This window comes from Helianthus annuus, chromosome 12, assembly GCF_002127325.2.
Source record: "Helianthus annuus cultivar XRQ/B chromosome 12, HanXRQr2.0-SUNRISE, whole genome shotgun sequence".
NCBI classification, from domain to species: Eukaryota; Viridiplantae; Streptophyta; class Magnoliopsida; order Asterales; family Asteraceae; genus Helianthus; species Helianthus annuus.
In genome coordinates this window covers 103,976,984-103,994,456 of record NC_035444.2, presented here as the reverse complement: position 1 = coordinate 103,994,456, position 17,473 = coordinate 103,976,984, and the positions used below count along the sequence as shown (strand labels likewise).

The window sequence follows — 17,473 nt, the reverse complement described above, 5'->3', positions numbered from 1 at the left end:
TTCACATCTTCTTGTAAAATTTGACAAAAATAGTTCTTTGTCGAAACTTAGTGTTACACAAGTGTTTACACACTTGTGTGCTTACAAAAATCACTTTTGTTTAGTAAAGATCCGGTTTAGAAAATATGATTTCACTTGACACTTGGTTCTTTGAAAATACCACTTGTAGATCCGTAGATCTACTAGTTTTGAACACTATTTCATAAGTAAAATCGTTTTTACACAAGTTCATGCTTCGTAAGTGGTAGTGTTCATCATTTAACCCCTTTTCACACTAAAACATACTCTATGTCATGATCCATGAACATGACTAATCCGGGTTAGATGATGATCCGTGCTACCACAATATAGATCGGCACTAAATAATTACACAAAACAAGTCTTACAAGATTTACACGACCCTTGTGCTTTTAACCAACACGTTCATCATTTTAGTAAACTTTTAACATATCATCTTGTAAGTTCATGAGTTTTAACTGTCATATTTCATTTTAACCACTTTAAAATAGATCAAGAGTGTGTTTATAGCAACTTACTACTAGCTCGAGGCTAGGGAAGAAACTAGTCAAAGATTGGGTGGATAAAAGCAATGAGGAGAGGTTCTTCACGTTCCGAACGCACCAAGCTTCCTTGTGTGAGATCCTTAACACTTGTATGCCCTTGGACTTGCAAGATCAAAATCGAAAGATGGATGGATGGATGTGGGTGTTCTCAGCCGAAAGGAAGCAAGGAGAGGGAGAGAGAGTTTTGTGGATAAGTGTTGTGATAGTTATGTTGGTTTAAGCTTAGAACTTATAGGCAAACTCAAGATCATTAACCATAGGATTATATGTCTAAATGATACGGGACAAGAGTGATTATTTTAATCACAAAAAGGACATGGGTGTCCCCCTAGGGGACGAGTTCGGTTAAGGGGGGGGGGGGTTCCTAGTCCAATTTCAACCAATAGTTAGGTTATAGTTAAGTTAAGTGGAGGTTAACTCGGTTACTAGTGTGTTATGCATTATAGCGGGTGTTAGGGTATTCGGGGACCCTAAGTGGTTCAGAAAAGAGAAACAATGTTGTTGGCAATATTTTTATGTTCCGGGTAAAGTCCGGTTGTTCGGTTGGATAGTGATCCGTTAAAGTGCTTAACAAAGCTTTAAAGTGTCGTTATTACTATTTTTAGTGACACAACTTATTCCCGACACTTTGGAAAGTGTCTAGTAACATTTTTCTCATGTTCTGGCATTTTATTAGTTAGCCAAATGCTGAATTTTTAATTAAAGTGCTGAATTTTGTACTTAGAGTACGTTTTAGGCACATCCGGTCACTGTAACTTATACCTAGTGACGCGGTTCTACAACCCTCGTATCCCTACACTCACTACTAGTGTAGCAAAATATCACTGGCTCATACAGGCCTTAGAGGCAATGTCTGCCTGATGCTGGCTATATCAGCATGTTTAATAGGTTATCCGTTCATAATGCTACTGTGCTTTTGTGCATCAAGGTTGTCACTAGAGTTCAGTATGTAAATCATGGAGTGACAGCAAATAAAGTATGATGCAAGTAAGTGTACGTATCAGAATTCAAGTAGCAGTTTATCCATAATTTCAATCAAGCACAGTAATTAAGCAGTAATTAATTATTAATTAAGTCGTACGGATACCTGATTTGGTGAGGGTTGTCACAAATTGAACACCTGCAGGAGCTATTGGCTTTTGAATCTGAGCTGATAAGAGAGGAACAGGGTTTGGTATGGTAACAAGTGATGGAGATTTTGAAGATGTTGGTGGTGGTGAAGTATCATCATCTTTCAGAATTAACCTTCTCCTTTTGTAAAATTTGCTTGTTCTCACACTAAGCAAAGCCAATTGGTGCAATATGTCCATTTCTTCAAGATCAGTTGGATCAAAGTGCTGTAAATCATTGAGTTCAAAGCATAGATTGTCTGAGTTCTGGCTTTCTCCATTTGCTGTGAAAGCAAAGTTGGATGAGTGAGGATCAGAGCTGAAATTACCTCCAGCAGTTATGTCAATAAAATGATCATAACTCTGATCCTTACTACTGCTAGACTCTTCTTGACCCAACAGAGCTGTGTTACCAAATGAATAATCATCTGTAACTTTACCAGACTCTTGCAGCTTCTTTTTCTGGTTCAACTCCCTTTCATAGGTCAGGAGTCTACCATGAAGCTGGGTCAGTGTTAGATCTTTGAACTCAACAGAATTTCTGGTCACAAAGGCAATTGTATCCCATTTATCAGGAAGTGATCTAAGAAACCTGCTATTTTGTGCTGATTTAGTGAATTCAACATTAACAAGTTTTAGCTTGTCACACCCTGACTTTTGCGGAAGCATGATTATGGTGTGACTTTCTTGTTAACATTGCATTCAACCATATCAAACAACTATATGATAAAACCAAATATTTGTCATCCATAAAATGAGTTTAAAACATAACAACATTGTCTAAAACGTAGACTTCACATTCAAGTTTTACAAACCATATGAACTGTGTAAAAGTTCGCTAAGGACTCGTCAAAAGATATTAGTTGTAATCAAAGTTTGGAAGACGTGTCTCGTCCAGGAATAAGACACACTGACCAAACTCAAAGACCATGGATGACATCTTTATGCTTAACATGACTTGAAACTCCAACGCCCGCTAGATCCATACTTAATTTCCTGAAATGCATGTAGTTTGAAAAACATCAACAAAAGTTGAGCGAGTTCATGTGTATGTGTCTGAATAAGCCTTTAAAGTATGTCTGTGTAAATATATGTCCCTGGTATGTAGCAATAAGGAAAAAGAGATCAATTACTGTGTAACTAATACATTAATATGTGACATGGCCTAGAAAGCACTCAAACCTGTATGCGTATTTCGTATCGGCCCCTCCGGCGGAACGACATAGTCACCACATGCAGCCACTCACAGGCCCATGGGTGGGGCTCGCAACACCCAATAGATCTATCACTCATGCCCCTCGGTCCTTATACAAGGATTAATGGTCTTACGATAATAGCCTACCCATTCACGTGATCTAGCAGTAAATTCCTTAGCTAATCATACCATGTTTAAAGCGTTTGTAAACAGTATGTAACATCTATTTCACCCCCGAAGTTGTAAAACTGAAAACAGTTAAAGAAAAGGGGGACATGACCTCACAGTTTTGCGTCTTGGTATCCAATGTAACTCGAAGTGTCCTCTGGTGTACACGACTACCTACAATGCATTATGGTCTTATTAGATGAGCGGGCCATGCCTTGACTAGTATTAATTAGTGCCTTTGAGTTGCGTTTTCAAGTGCTTTCACCATTATTCCAAGTTATATAATTGGTTGTTAAGATAATAAATATTTTAACTTGCATCTTCTTTTGAAATAATTTGTTAAACAATATTTTTGTAGTAATACTTCTCATGTATTTGTATTCGCATTTCCTTCCCAAGGATGGGGGTATCTCATACTTTGTGTATTCGTATTTTTGTATGTGTGTCTTTAGCCATGTATTGGCGTCGTATTCCAGTGCATTATTCCCATTAAAATATACCAATATATTCCCAGTATATATTTCCAAAAACAATATATTTTCAAGTCTCACTTAGAAAATATATAACTTATTTGTCAAAAATAACGTATGCCAAAATATATATATTTTTCCCAAAAATAATATATTTTTACTTCCTTCATTTCCAAAATAATATTTTACCCAAAAATATAGTGTAATGGTATGTCCCGGAATATTTCATAAGTTACGTTTTCTTGTTCGGTTTCACAATATCATGTGTGTAACTTAAGTATTTTATTCCTTGCAATTTGGTATTATTTTGGAGTTGTAATTTCCATGGTATTTTGTAAGTTATATTATTTTACCCTAAAATAATATAACTAGTTCACAAAATATACAAATGATCACACAAGTGTCTTAGTATAAAATACATATTCTAAATACATATTTACTCATTTTTATTCGCGAAAAAAAAACCAACCTTCGATACTTTGTATTTAGTAACAAAATTTATGGCGAATATATTTGAAACACAAGTTATAAAATATACTTGTAACACTCGTTCAGAAAAATATTTACTAAGTGTTAGGATTTTTGGAAAATTTCACCATAGTCTCCTTTGTAAATGGAGGTGCCCATGCTAAATAGCATATCATTTTCTTTAACATATAACACGTTAGATCGTTCTCAAATAACCAACCCGGCATTTAGATATGCAAAATACTTATATCATTTCAGTTTTAATATACAAAACCGGGCTGTTTTCGGGCATTTTAATAAAATAGTTATCTTATCCCAAAAATTCCCAAATTTTTACAGAATGTCTTATACGATCCAAATATTATTGTGTAAAAATATCGGGGTCCAGTTCATTACCAATATTTTATCAAAATTTATTTACCGGACTGCAATCAGATTTGTCACTTTCTGATTGCAGTCTACGAAATAATTCATCTAAAATTTATCATAAGTCCGTTTGACGAAATTCCAGTGGGAGAATTACTACGACGTCAGTGGTCACCTACAGTACAATTTTCATGAGCTGATTTAACATAGATTTCAAGTTATGACTAAAAACATATCACCCATTTACTGCAGTGAAAATTCAGCTTTAGCTGCTGTTACAAAATGGGTCTTTAAAAATAGTAAACGACCTCGAAAAATTACGATTCGAGTGTCATTTGATCAGTTTTTCGAAAATATACAATTTAGACTTCAGAAAATCAGTTTTTCGATTTAGAATGATCTGTTTACAGCCAGTTGAAGGTGGCTGAAAATGCAAATCAGCATGCTTTTTATGGTCTAAACGCCACTAAAATGTACACTTACGATCGCCATACTTTCTAATACGATTAACATTAGGCCATAAGTTATTTACAGCAGGTTTTTGTTTATTTAATTCAGATTTATCATGTATTATCCTCTTTCATCTCATGACCTTTATGTAAAGCTTTTATGTTCATGCTTTAAGTTATGATCTTTAGAGTTCTTAAGTTTAACATCATGAATCATACTTTAACCACCTTCATAGGATGTAAAATGAATGGATCTAAGAGACTTACCACTAGCTCAAGGCTAGGGGAGTTCAAGTGAAGAAATGTGGTGGATAAAAGAAGATAAGGGAGGTCCTTCAACTTCCGAACACGCCGAGCTTCGTTGGATGCACTTTAACACCTTTGTATACTAGTGAAATGGATGAAAGTGATCAAATGATGTTGATGATGGGGGTGATGGTTCTCGGCCGAACCATGGGAAGAGAGGGAGAGAATGTTTGAGTGTGTTGTGTGTTGGATAAGAATGATAGTTCAAGACTCAAGGTTCATCTTATAATCCTCCAACTCTCCATTGTCTAATGGTCAAAGTGTCTCTATAGTACTTAACATATCACTTAAATTATTCAAGAAAATTCAAGGGTGTCCCACTTGGTCCATAACCGGTTGGGGGGGGGGGGTGTTCTAGTTTGGTTGGGTTGCAAATGTTAGTTACAATCTAGTTAGGAAATATTTAGAATATTTAGTGGTTTATGGTGTGTTATTAAATATATAGTGTGTTAGGGTGTTCGGGGACCCTAACTAGCTTAGAAAAATAAAAACAATGTGTTTGACAATATTTTTGTGTTCCGGGTAGTGTCCGGTTTTTCGGTTTGATACTGTTCCGTTAAGGTGCTTAATTAATCCGCAAAGTGTCTTTTATAATACTTTTTGTGTCACAATTAATTCCCGGCACTTAGGAAAGTATACAGGGCCATTCTGCCATATTTTTGGCACATTACTAGCATTTTAAATGCTGAATTTCGTTAGTAGATGCAGAATTCTGCATTTAGAGTGTGTTTTAGGCACTTCCCGACACTATAGCTATCACCTAGTGACGCAGTTTTATGGTTCTCACTTCCCTACACACTACCCTAGTGTAGTACCCTGTCTCTGGCTCGTACTGGCCTAAAAAACATTGTCTGTCTAGGTGCTGGCATTGTCAGCATGTTTTCTGGGTCATCCGCTCAGTGTGCTAACTGTGCTTTGTGCATCAAGTTTGTCACTAAAGTTTGTGTGAAATAAATGGAGTGATAGTATGAAATGTGATGCATATGTATGTATGTAACAGAAATCAGAAAGCATTTAAATCAATAGTTGTAATTAAGCACAGTCATTAAGCATAAATCAATATTAATTAAACGTACGGATGCATGCAAATTTGACAGTTGTCACATAGCTCACTCATGAGACAACTAAACCTCTCAAACTACTGTGTTAATGATTCACCCATAATGTGACAAAATGTTTCATACTGTTGATTCAGAATTTCCCTGTTGTTTTCAATCACTTCTTCAGTTCCCCCAAACTGTTCCTTAAGTGCATCTCATAGCTCTTTGGCACTGTTACAATGTAACAGTCCAGCATATATTTCATTTGGTAAAGCAGATGCAACAATGCTAAATGCCTTGGCATCCAGTTCAAACTTTTGAAAATCAGTTTCAGAATAGTTTTCAGGTTTTTTAGGTTCGAACTTCTTTGTATCCTCAGCACTTGGCACTATTGGAACATGAGGTCCAAAGATAACCGACTTCCAACATCCGGTATTCTGTTGAGCAAGGATGTGACCCATCCTTCTCTGCCAGATGTTGTACTCATTGCGCTTCAACATGGGTGGTTTGAAGAGTGATCCAATGCTGTTATTAGCATCTTGTGATTGTGACGTCATCCTGGTTGTTTTACAGGCACTAATTAATCAACTTTAATGGTGATTAAACCTTACTCTGTTTTTCAACAAAACGAACAACTATCAGTATCAATAATTCTGAGCTGAACTATTTATGTCAAAATGATTGTTAGATCAAATTTGACTGTCCGAGCTTTGATACCAATTGTTAGGATCTGAGTTTGGTTTTGATTGTGTTTTATGTTTGAAATTAAGATGAACAATGAACAAGTAGTGCAGCGGGATATAATATGGAAACAAACTTTACACAATCAAACAGGAGAATTGCTTTCAACACATATTTTCAACATAGAACCGAATGATTGAATTTATTTCATCAACGATTACAATTGCATGTATGTAACAAACTCCCCCTCAGCCTGAGCTCACATTGATTTGTTCGTACAGGAAGAAAGATGGTGAAGAGCTAATAGAACAGTACAGGGTACTGTTCTATTTATAGGCACAGACAAACCACTGTGGCATCTTTGCTGACGTCACCATGAAAGTGACATCTAACCTCCTAACAAACTCTAACATTTGATCTATACAAGTACTGCTATGCTAAACATTGATTACAATACATTACATGAGATAAACTAAACTACTGCTGCATCCTTCCACTGATGTGAGCCCAGCAGTACTTGACATATCCAGCAGAGCTTGACTTATAGCAGTAGATTGAATAGCAGGGTTTTAATCTTTATCAGTCTTTGACTTGATCAGCAGTTGTAGGTCAACAGTTGTAATGATCAGTAGATTAGAGGTCATCGGATGTTGAAACTACTTTCAAGGGGAGAGACTTGAATACATAACATCTGCTTATTCTGGATCCACTGCCTTAATCCAGTTTTGGCTTTAATTATCTGTTCCTCTGATAGGGTTCAATCCCAACAGAGGGTTGCAACAATCAAAAAAGGGAGTTTTGAATTTTGGACTAAAATGGCAATAAAAGTGAAACCACAGGGACTCAGATTTAAAAAGTTTAAGATTTGGACTAAAATGGCAAAAATGCTCAAACCACAGGGACCAAAATGGCAGTTTACTCAACTTTTTATGAAGCTTAATCTCATAACTTAACCATCCATAAGTTTAGTTACTTCAAGATCATGAAAACATTCTTTAAAAACCATTTTTCATGTTCACATAAAGACTTTTCAAGTTCATATTCAAGTTTCACCATGGATCTTTCAAGATCCATACTTAAACTTGTTAGATCTAAGCCTCTGACAAGCTTTCACATGATGGATCTAACTAAAAACACAAGATTCAACATTCACAACTTCATAACATACATCAAACAACTTCAAAACCACTTGTTTTCACTTAGATTATGTTAGATCTTCATGTTACCATCTTTTAAAGTTTAGGTTCTTTGATGGTGTAACTTGTACATAAGCTTAATATGAAGTAAAAGATGGTTTATGGAGCTTACCACTAGCTCCATAAAGAAACATGAAGAAAACACCATTAGATCTTGATTTTCGGTTGTAGGATGGTGATTGGAGAGTCTTGGAGAGTGATTTTTTTTAGAGAAGATGATTGGAATATGACAATGTACCCCCCCCCCCCCCAACTATTTGAAAATTAGCCTTAAACCTTCAAAATCCCGAATTAACTCACATTTTGATCAGTTCTGTGCTGGTTTGACTAAATAACAGTGTTGACGACACCAGGGATGTGTGACGGCGACGCGACAAACCTGTCGACGCCACTTTCTGCTAGTTACACGATGTTATGGCATCAGCGACGCCTTACAAGACCGTCACCGACGCGGTTGCCATCAATAATGCAAGTTTTCTTCGTTTCTTCCACCCAGTTCCTCCTAGCTCCAACCTAAAGCCTCATTTAGCTCCCGAAATGCACCTTAAAATTATATAGACCCGCAAAGCAAACCATATTAAAGTAGAGCATTCGAAAACCTAAATTCACATAAAACACAAATTTAAGCACGAGAAACTACAGACTTTTAACCACGTATCAAAGGACGAAGAACCATCAATGTCTCCTTGTTTTCTCCTTTCGTACTAGAACTTGCAAGTATTCTTTCAAAATATGAGATTTTTTGGGATTATAGAGAACATACTTGAAATGTATCCTTCTTCCTCCTATTTCTTCTCCTTTTCATTCCAAGCATTCATGATTGTAGGTGTGTACATTTCTTCTTCATCAACAAATTTCACATTTGTTTTTTTAATGATCTTGTGGATGAAGAAGGCCAGAACCTTAGATATTGCAAATGAGTTTCTTTTCTTTCTTTCTTGCTTCAACTATGAACTTATTATTGACTTGGGATACATTAGATACCTTACGTTATCGCACCCTAAGTCCCAACCTCATAAACATTTAATTATTGGAAGGAGCAGATGGACAGGATTGGGTAGTACTATTCGGGCTGACAACCCCATTCATTGTTCATTGTTGGTCGCACCAAGTCCATGAGCTCGCACATTGGATGGATATCTCCAACCTTATCTTAATGTTTTGCAACAAGACATTAACTTGGAAAAAATAACTTGTCAATAGGCAAATTAACATGCCTTTAGGATTGGTTGTGACTCATGTAATTTCGGTTATCTGTTTATTTGTGATGCATATGTTACATACAAGCAAACCTTATTGGTTAAACTGTTTTAATGTTTTATCGAAATATTAAAACTTGTGTGCTCACCCACTTTATAGTTGACCTTTTTAAGCAAGTTTTTCAGGTGATCGCAAGTGAGTTAGCAATGGACTTGGACTTGGTTAGAGACTTGCATCAAGACTTATGTGGCTATTTGTTATGATATACAAGCGTCATATTCCAGTATTACCGCCTTGACGGGGTGTGACACTAAACTTTTCTCAAATGTTTATTGAGAATTCCCTATTCAATCGAACTTTTGATGGTCTGGTTGTCTACGTACACTTATATATTCACCTATATGCACTTTAGATCAAAAGGCACTTTTCGACAACAAAATACAACCTGGTCCATGAGGAACACTATCTAATCATGTTCTTGCTTGGCCACGTGGATATGGTTGTAACCTTTTCATGTGTTCAAAAAATAATTGAATTTGTACCCGGATAAAAAAAATCCGCCTTATGATCCATATCAGGAAAGGGGTATTGGTCTTTGGGGCATGATTGGGGTGAGGTCCTTAAAATCTACACACATATGGCAGAATTAGGGGTGTAAACAAGCCCAGAGGCTCGAGAGCTACTCGTTATCGGCTTGGTTAAAAGCTCGAACGAGCCGAGCTTTAACGAGCCCGAGCTCGAGCCTGAAATAGAGCTCGTTTAGTTATCAAGCCTGAGCTTGAGCCTGAAATACAAAGCTCGTTTAGGCTCGCGAGCCTAAACGAGCCCAAACAAAAATTTATTTATTTTATATATAATATAATAATAATGATGATAGCATTGGCGAGCCGAGCTTTGGCTCGTTTAAGCGATACTGAAGCGAGCTCGAGCCAAGTTTTTAACTCGTCTAAGGTTGTTCTTAAAATAGCTCGAGCCGAGCTCGAGCTTTGGGTTTTACTCGCGAGCCGAGCTCAAACTCAAATAAGTAGGCTCGAACCGAGCCGAGCCCGAGCTCGAGCTTCAAAAAAACATGACATGACGAGCCGAGCTCGAGCCCAGGCGAGCTCGGGCTCGGCTCTGCTCGTTTACACCCTTAGGCAGAATGCGTTGCGTTTTTGTGCCACAATAGGATTTACCTACCTTGTCATATGGATAAGATAAATACAACCTGTTCAGCATAATGATTTACAGCTCAAAAACCTGGAATTAATAATTAATTATGTTCTGTGTTTCAACTCATCTAATCATCTTCAGTATCTTGCAGGAGAACCCCTCGTACTTTCGATCTGCAATTTATCAATATTAAAACTTGTCAATATACAAAACAAAATAGACTAAAAAGTTATATAGAGCAAGCGATTTCAACTGTATCAAAACCGGGCAATTTGGCCAAAACTAGGAACTGTATACCTATCACAAGTAATAATGACATTTTTGTAAATGTAGTGGAAAAGAATGCGGGAAAGTAACAGTTTAATCTATTTTGCTAAAATAAGAAATGTATACTCAAATTGACCTGCGATGTGCTGGAACCACACGCTTCGGCGCCTTCATCGGGCTTGGATTCTGATCGGATTGTTTGTCTGGAAATAAAAAAGTGTTACTGTATATATATATATATATGTACATAGTAACTGCCACCTAAAATGTGATGATGCAAGCAATGATTACAGCAAGCGATACACGTATTACATTTTAGCCGCCTTTGAGTACGATGCTTTTTGTAAAGAGCAAAGAGCTTCACAAGGTTTTTTTTATCGTAAGCCATGCATAGACAAACAAGAAGTAAATTCTTTACCATAGAGGGTGGCAGCAGATGAAGTATCTGATGTTAATTTATCATGGATCTTATGCGAGTTGTGCCTGTTTGAATAAAGTAGCCCATCAAGTTGCTTCTGAAGTTGTTCACTTTTTTCCTGATAAACGACAAACAAAGTGTTACCAATTTGTAGATGGAAACAAAAATAGGTTTTATGATAAGCAAAAACGCCAAATAGCAGATTCCATACAGCAACAGCTTGAATCTATCTATACAAATAGGTTTCAAATATTTTGCTAGTATATCTCCATGTGAAATGTCATTCTCTTATGCGAAAGAAACACATATAAGACTACTAATTAATAACATAAGAAAAAACCTGCCTTTTCAGCTGAAAGCACTTTTGTCAACTGGTGTCGACTCTCTTGCTCTAAGGGAAAGGATAAAATACAGTTACTGTGTTCTGTCACCACGTCGTTAAATAGAAGATTTCACCCCTAACTATTGGCTATTGGCCACTACCACCCCCAACTATCACTTTGACGCCCGCCACCCCCAACTTAACACTTAGTGTGTTCTGTCACCACGTCGTTAACTGATCACTAACTTTTGATCCTGTTACTATACATTTGTGGTGTCCCAAGATCCCTGAAACCTTCCTAAGATCCCTAAAACCTTCCTAAGATCCCTATGACACCCCCAAAAGTACAGTAACGGGATCTAAAGTTAGTGATTATTTAAAGATGTGGTGACAGAACAAACTAAGTGTTAAGTTGGGGGTGACGGATGTTAAAGTAATAGTTGGGGGTGGCAGCAACCAATAGCCAATAGTTTTGGGTGATAAAATCCAATAACCCTTAAATAGAATAGAAGGGTTAAACCTGGAACATAAAATCTTTGTATAGAACTTAATAAAAGAAATAAAAAAAAAATCCACCTTCAAGTAGCAAGGTGCGATTGGTTTGATATGCTTTGTACATATCAATAGAAAGCCTTGCGATCGCCTCATTTGCAGCAGTAGCAACAAGGCTACGCAGAGAAACGGAGATTTTCGGCATTCCTTTTGACTTCTGAGCGATAAGTCTTGGTCCTAAGATAATCAATTACATGATGATGATGATCTTGGAATGGATTATAGCAACAACAACAACAACAGGTAGGATGAGGATGCATAACTTACCACTTGATTTTGATTGGCCCTCCAAAAGAAGCTTGACATCCCCAAACTTTATGGAATGAACAAGGTATTCCAGAAAGTCAGACCAAGAACCACCAACTCCAGTCTCATCTCTCTGTGTAAATAAGATGTAAAACAAGGGTATTGGAATAAGATAAGATGTAAAAGTAAAACAAGGGTTGGGAGAGTGGGTGGGTTAACCATATCATCGAGCTGTTGAATTGAGCAAAGTGCCTGAAAAGTGGTGGAGAGAAAATCAGTGACAACAACTCTGAGTTGAGAGGAGTCCGGGGCGTGAACTTGAAACAAGAATGGACGGGCAGGCGTGGACTCCACCTTGGGCTCACCGAATAAGGGTTCAAAGTTTGACAAATCCATTCAGATCTTCAACAAAGACGAAAGGTGTTAGTGTTAGGGTTAGTGAACAACAGAAGAAATACTACTGTAGAATGAATGATTTTGCTTCCGACTTACCCACGATGAGCGATTCAAGTGTGAAAAGAAGAAGAAGGCGAGGGAAACACGATGTTCAGCTTCTCCTACCAAGTTATTTTGGTTTCTAAATTCCTTTGGTTTTGGTTTTTTCGATTTCCGTTGCATCGCTTAATAGCAACTCTTTGATTTGATTTTGTTTGTTTTTTATTTTCCGGTTTTCCGGTGTTTGGTATTACACTTTTTTTTTAACGGTAACTTTCATTAAACAAAACGGATCCAGCCTACCCACAAACCGGGTAGACTGAAGACACAACCAAAACTACATATTCACAAATTTACACCAGTCATCCCATGTTACATCTTTGTGACGCGATCTATTAACGAACCAAAGGTGACTAAAGTGGTGTTTGTTTTTTTGAAAAAGTACTTCTGTACCTCTTTTGTCTTCCCCAAGCAGACCACGCGCATACATAGAGGTCTGCAGCTTGTTTGTTTTTTAGAAGAGCTTTCAATAAAAAACATCTGCCCCATCTCTTTATCACGCAGAGCTTGCCCTCAGTCTTCAAACCTCTTCAAAACATCTCCTTCTCAAAACACACATCTCTCCAACCATAACCAATCTCCTCCACCACTCCAGCTTCTCACCTCTTCTCCTCCACCACCTCTCCTCCACCACTCAAGTTGCCGCCGCCTTCACCTTCCATCACACCTCCTCCTTCACCGCCGACAACACATCTCTCCTCCGATTGCTACCTCGTCGGCCCCTGCTACAAAGGAGCAGAAAATCATTCTTAAGGTTTGTTTTACCCAGCTACCTCGTTACTGATTAAATATTGTGTTTATTGATTGATACTGATTGAGTTGTTGAGAAATCTTTGTGGGTTTGGTTGATTAACACCGTACAGTAAGAAAAAAACTTCGATCCTTCTTAGTGTTCTTATCATATACCATAGTTTTGAGATTATTAACAGTTAAATTCCGTCAAAATTTTATCTGGGTGTTATTAATTTTACTTGTTAGTTAAGGGTTTCTTTAAAAAATCTGATCTTGATGATGAACTTTGGTGGATAATGGCTCAATCTGATCTGATCTTGACTGCTGAAAAGTCAAACATAAGAAAATGCATGTTGCGGCCTTCCAAAAAATGATCTCTAAAAAGAATGTAACTAATACTTTACATGGCCAAAAGAAAAAACGTAGCAAAAATTGCATTAAACCTACCCCCCTCCGAACCGAATTCGTCCCAACTAGCGAATTGCGAACTTGAACCGCGTACCGCGAATTAGGTGACTATGTTTGGAACATATTGGAATAAATAGACAATAGCACCATTAAATGCTGATTAAATGTTGTGTTTGTTTTTGCAATAGCAAATTTACATCATAAAAAATGTAAAAGAAAAAATATACCAGCTCCCAGGCTTCAATATCTTGTATAGTAGGCTTTATTTCTCATAACTGATTGCAAGAACCTGAAGTGCAGATGTTATTTGCAATAGTTTATTAAAACAAAATGGAGATGCATTGAATCTTCTGTGCAAGAAAGTAAGCCTCATCCATTGAGTAGAAATTGAATCTTTTTTTATGTATTTGGTTTGCAGTTTAGATTTGTATATCAGTTGTGGCAGCTGCTTAGTGGTTTTGGATCTTTAACATAAAAGTTATGCTCTTTTTGATCAAATACTAATCTTTTTAACTGATTCTTCGTAATAATAATATAATCAAACTTGAATTAGTAATATAAAGTTTAAATCATAAATGAAATGGTTGGTGATTCTTTATTGCAACCATTTGCTTGTTTGTTTGTTACTCACCTTTATAGTGGAAAACATTCTTATATGGTACAACAGCGTATACAGTTGCATACCTATCCTTTCATAACTAGACCATCATATGTAGGTATTATATTTCAGGATTGTAATTTTTTCTAATATCTAAAACTTATGAATGTAGGTGGTGGTGATTTTGTTTTATATGCACATTTGGACGAATAATGCAAATTTGGATGGGTGACGATATTGCTTGACGATACTGCTTGATTGATATATGACGTCTTTTGGATGATTTCTAGTAGTTAAAACGAACTTTGGATTCTCATTAGATATTGGACATTCAACTATTATTTAAATTCGAATGTTGAAAAACTCTTTTAAGTTTATAAATTTTTAGTTTATTTAAATTTCAGTTCATTTGAATGTTGAAAACTCTGTTATATAACTATTATTTCAGTTTATTTAAATTTCAGCCTATTTCAGCAGACTGCAGAGGTTAAAAAACAAACAGTCTTCTTCTTGCAGACTGCAGAGGTTTGGTCCACCTCTTCTGCTACAGATGTCTGCAGATGTGGTCCGCAGACTGCAAACATTTTTCCTCTAAAAAAACAAACAACACCTAACAGCTTTAACTTGACTAAAAATGTTTTCTACTCTAACGTATTGTTCGAGAACCTCGCTTCATTCCTTGCTTTCCATATACTCCAACAAGCCACGATGATTATACCTTTGAACGCCTCTTTAGCACCACCCGATAACCCCGAGTGATTATGCCATTCCAGAAGATCTCTAAATGAGAACACCAAGAAGAGAGGAGTATTACACCAATTTCTAATTAAAGACCACATCCTAACCGCCACCGAGCAGGAAGTAAAGAGGTGATCGACCGTTTCGTCACCAAAGTGACAAAAATTACACGAAGGGTCCTGAATCTAAATATTCTTATACCTGAGCGCCATCACTGTGGGGATTTTTCCCATCTCCGCACGCCACGCAAAAATATTACATTTCAAAGGAACCCACTTACACCATTGCATCACGAACTGTTACTGACATCCACAGTAAAATTCAGCAGCTTCCTTACATTAGACACCGAATATTCACCTTTCTGATTAGAATTCCAGCACCATCCATCCTCCCCGGCCTGAAAGACCGCCCTGTGAATCAAGCTAACAATCTGTTGGAGCTCAGACAGTTCCGCATCGGATGCGGGGGGCCGTTTCCAATTCCACCCACATTGCCGACCTGGATCGAAGACATCCACTCGGTCGCCAAGTTTACACTTTTTTCGGCCTCAAGAGAGAACAAGGATGGGAAAACAACTCACAAAGGATCAACCGACAACCACGGGTCGAGCCAAAACGAAATAACCTCCCAGTTACCAACCTTACCCTTAATGTAGTTACGCAACGACATCCCGTTTATCTTAGTATTAACAAATATTTTCGCGATATTACACCACACTCCGCTAAGAGACGACTTATACGGAGTACACTCCCAAGCCACCCTACTCGAATGGATCGAGTCAACCACTTTCCTCCAAAGGTTCAAAGGTTCGGTTTTGAATTTCCATCCGCACTTAGATAATAAAGCGACATTAATGTCTCCGAGTTTACTAATGCCAAGTCCTCCGCAACTTTTATCTGACGCTACCCAGTCCCATCTAACCCGATGCATCTTCTTGTCATTGCTCGTCCCGCCCCATAAATTTTTTTTAATAGTACATTCCAAATCGTGATTGACCTTTTTAGGAGCCTTATATAAGGAGAAATAGTAACTCGGTAGACTTTCTAACACAGATTTTATAACAGTCACTCTACCCCCAATAGACAATAGAGAGGATTTCCACGTCGCAAGCCGCTTTTCAAACACGTCAAAGACCGGTTTCCAGTTGTTAATGCGATTCATATTTGCTCCAACCAACAAACCCAAGTACGTGAATGGGAGAGAGTCCGGTTTGCAACCCACAATGCTGGCCATACCGTCAATTTCAGCTCTAGAAACTCCAATACCGTACAAATTTGATTTTGCAATATTAATTTTAAGCCCATAGCATATATGAAAACACCAAAGAATTCTTACCACTTTAATGACTTCAAGTTGGGACCAATCTCCAAGAATAATAGCGTCGTCCGCGAAGAACAAATGAGATAGAACTGGGCCATCTTTAGGCAACCGAATACCATTAAAAGCACCAATTCTTCTAGCTTTAATCATCATACAGGATAAGGTTTCCATCACAACCAAAAAAAGAAAGGGAGATAGAGGGTCCCCTTGTCTCATGCCTTTACCACATATGAGTTCGAACGTTGGGGAACCGTTGACCAAAATCGACGACCTAACAGACTTTAGGATCCCCAAGACCCAGCAGTTCCATCTAGGAGGAAAGCCCATTTGATTCAAGACGAAGATCACGAAATTCCAATTGACGTTGTCGTAAGCTTTCTCAAAATCGATCTTCATAATAAATGCCTTTGATTTTTCTTTCTTGAGCCAAGAGAGCACTTCATTAACAATAAGAGGCCCGTCCAGTATGAATTTTCCTTCCATAAACGCTGATTGATTTTCAGAAATCACCTCCTCAAGGGCCGCTCTCATCCTGTTAGCCAACACCTTAGAGATGACTTTGCTTATGACACCAACCAGGTTAATGGGTCTAAAGTTACCCAACGAGACCGGGTCCTTAATTTTAGGGACTAAACAAATAAACGAAGAACTGCATCTGCAATTAATCACCCCGTCTTCATAGAACTTGCTGAAAATCTTGTGGAAATCATCTTGTTAGTACACTATGTCTATTGACTTCGTCTTGTATCGAGTCATGTAATAAGATAGGATAGGATAATCAGTGCTCGAGGTGCTAGAAACTGATTTTGAGGGAAATGGTAGTGATTCCGCTTGAAAGTGCCAAGAGTCATTTCAAGCGAAATCTCATTCAAGTGATTTCGTTTGAAACTGCCCTTGACATTTCAAGCGAAATCAACATATTATCTAATTCCGCTTGAACAGGTTTGGTTCATTTCAAGCGGAATCTATCACTCTATAAATAGGGAATCCGTTCATTTAGAGCGGGATATCTGT

At 37.5% G+C, this 17,473-nt stretch overlaps 2 protein-coding genes across 2 annotated transcripts; one reads left to right on the top strand and one right to left on the bottom strand.

Annotated features, from left to right (window-relative positions):
* Window positions 1–10,362: 10,362 nt before the first annotated feature.
* On the bottom strand, window positions 10,363–12,818 carry LOC110895788. The gene is made up of 8 exons (XM_022143141.2): window positions 12,661–12,818; window positions 12,388–12,570; window positions 12,190–12,301; window positions 11,947–12,099; window positions 11,393–11,439; window positions 11,049–11,166; window positions 10,767–10,833; window positions 10,363–10,536 (listed from the first exon to the last, which is right to left on the bottom strand). The coding sequence occupies exons 2-8, from the start codon at window positions 12,562–12,564 to the stop codon at window positions 10,491–10,493; spliced, it is 720 nt and encodes a 239-aa protein (XP_021998833.1). The 5' UTR covers window positions 12,565–12,570; window positions 12,661–12,818; the 3' UTR covers window positions 10,363–10,490.
* Window positions 12,712–14,715, top strand: LOC118485100. Its single transcript, XM_035981345.1, has 3 exons — window positions 12,712–12,732; window positions 12,902–13,417; window positions 14,574–14,715. The coding sequence occupies exons 1-3, from the start codon at window positions 12,712–12,714 to the stop codon at window positions 14,631–14,633; spliced, it is 597 nt and encodes a 198-aa protein (XP_035837238.1). The 3' UTR covers window positions 14,634–14,715.
* Window positions 14,716–17,473: the final 2,758 nt, after the last annotated feature.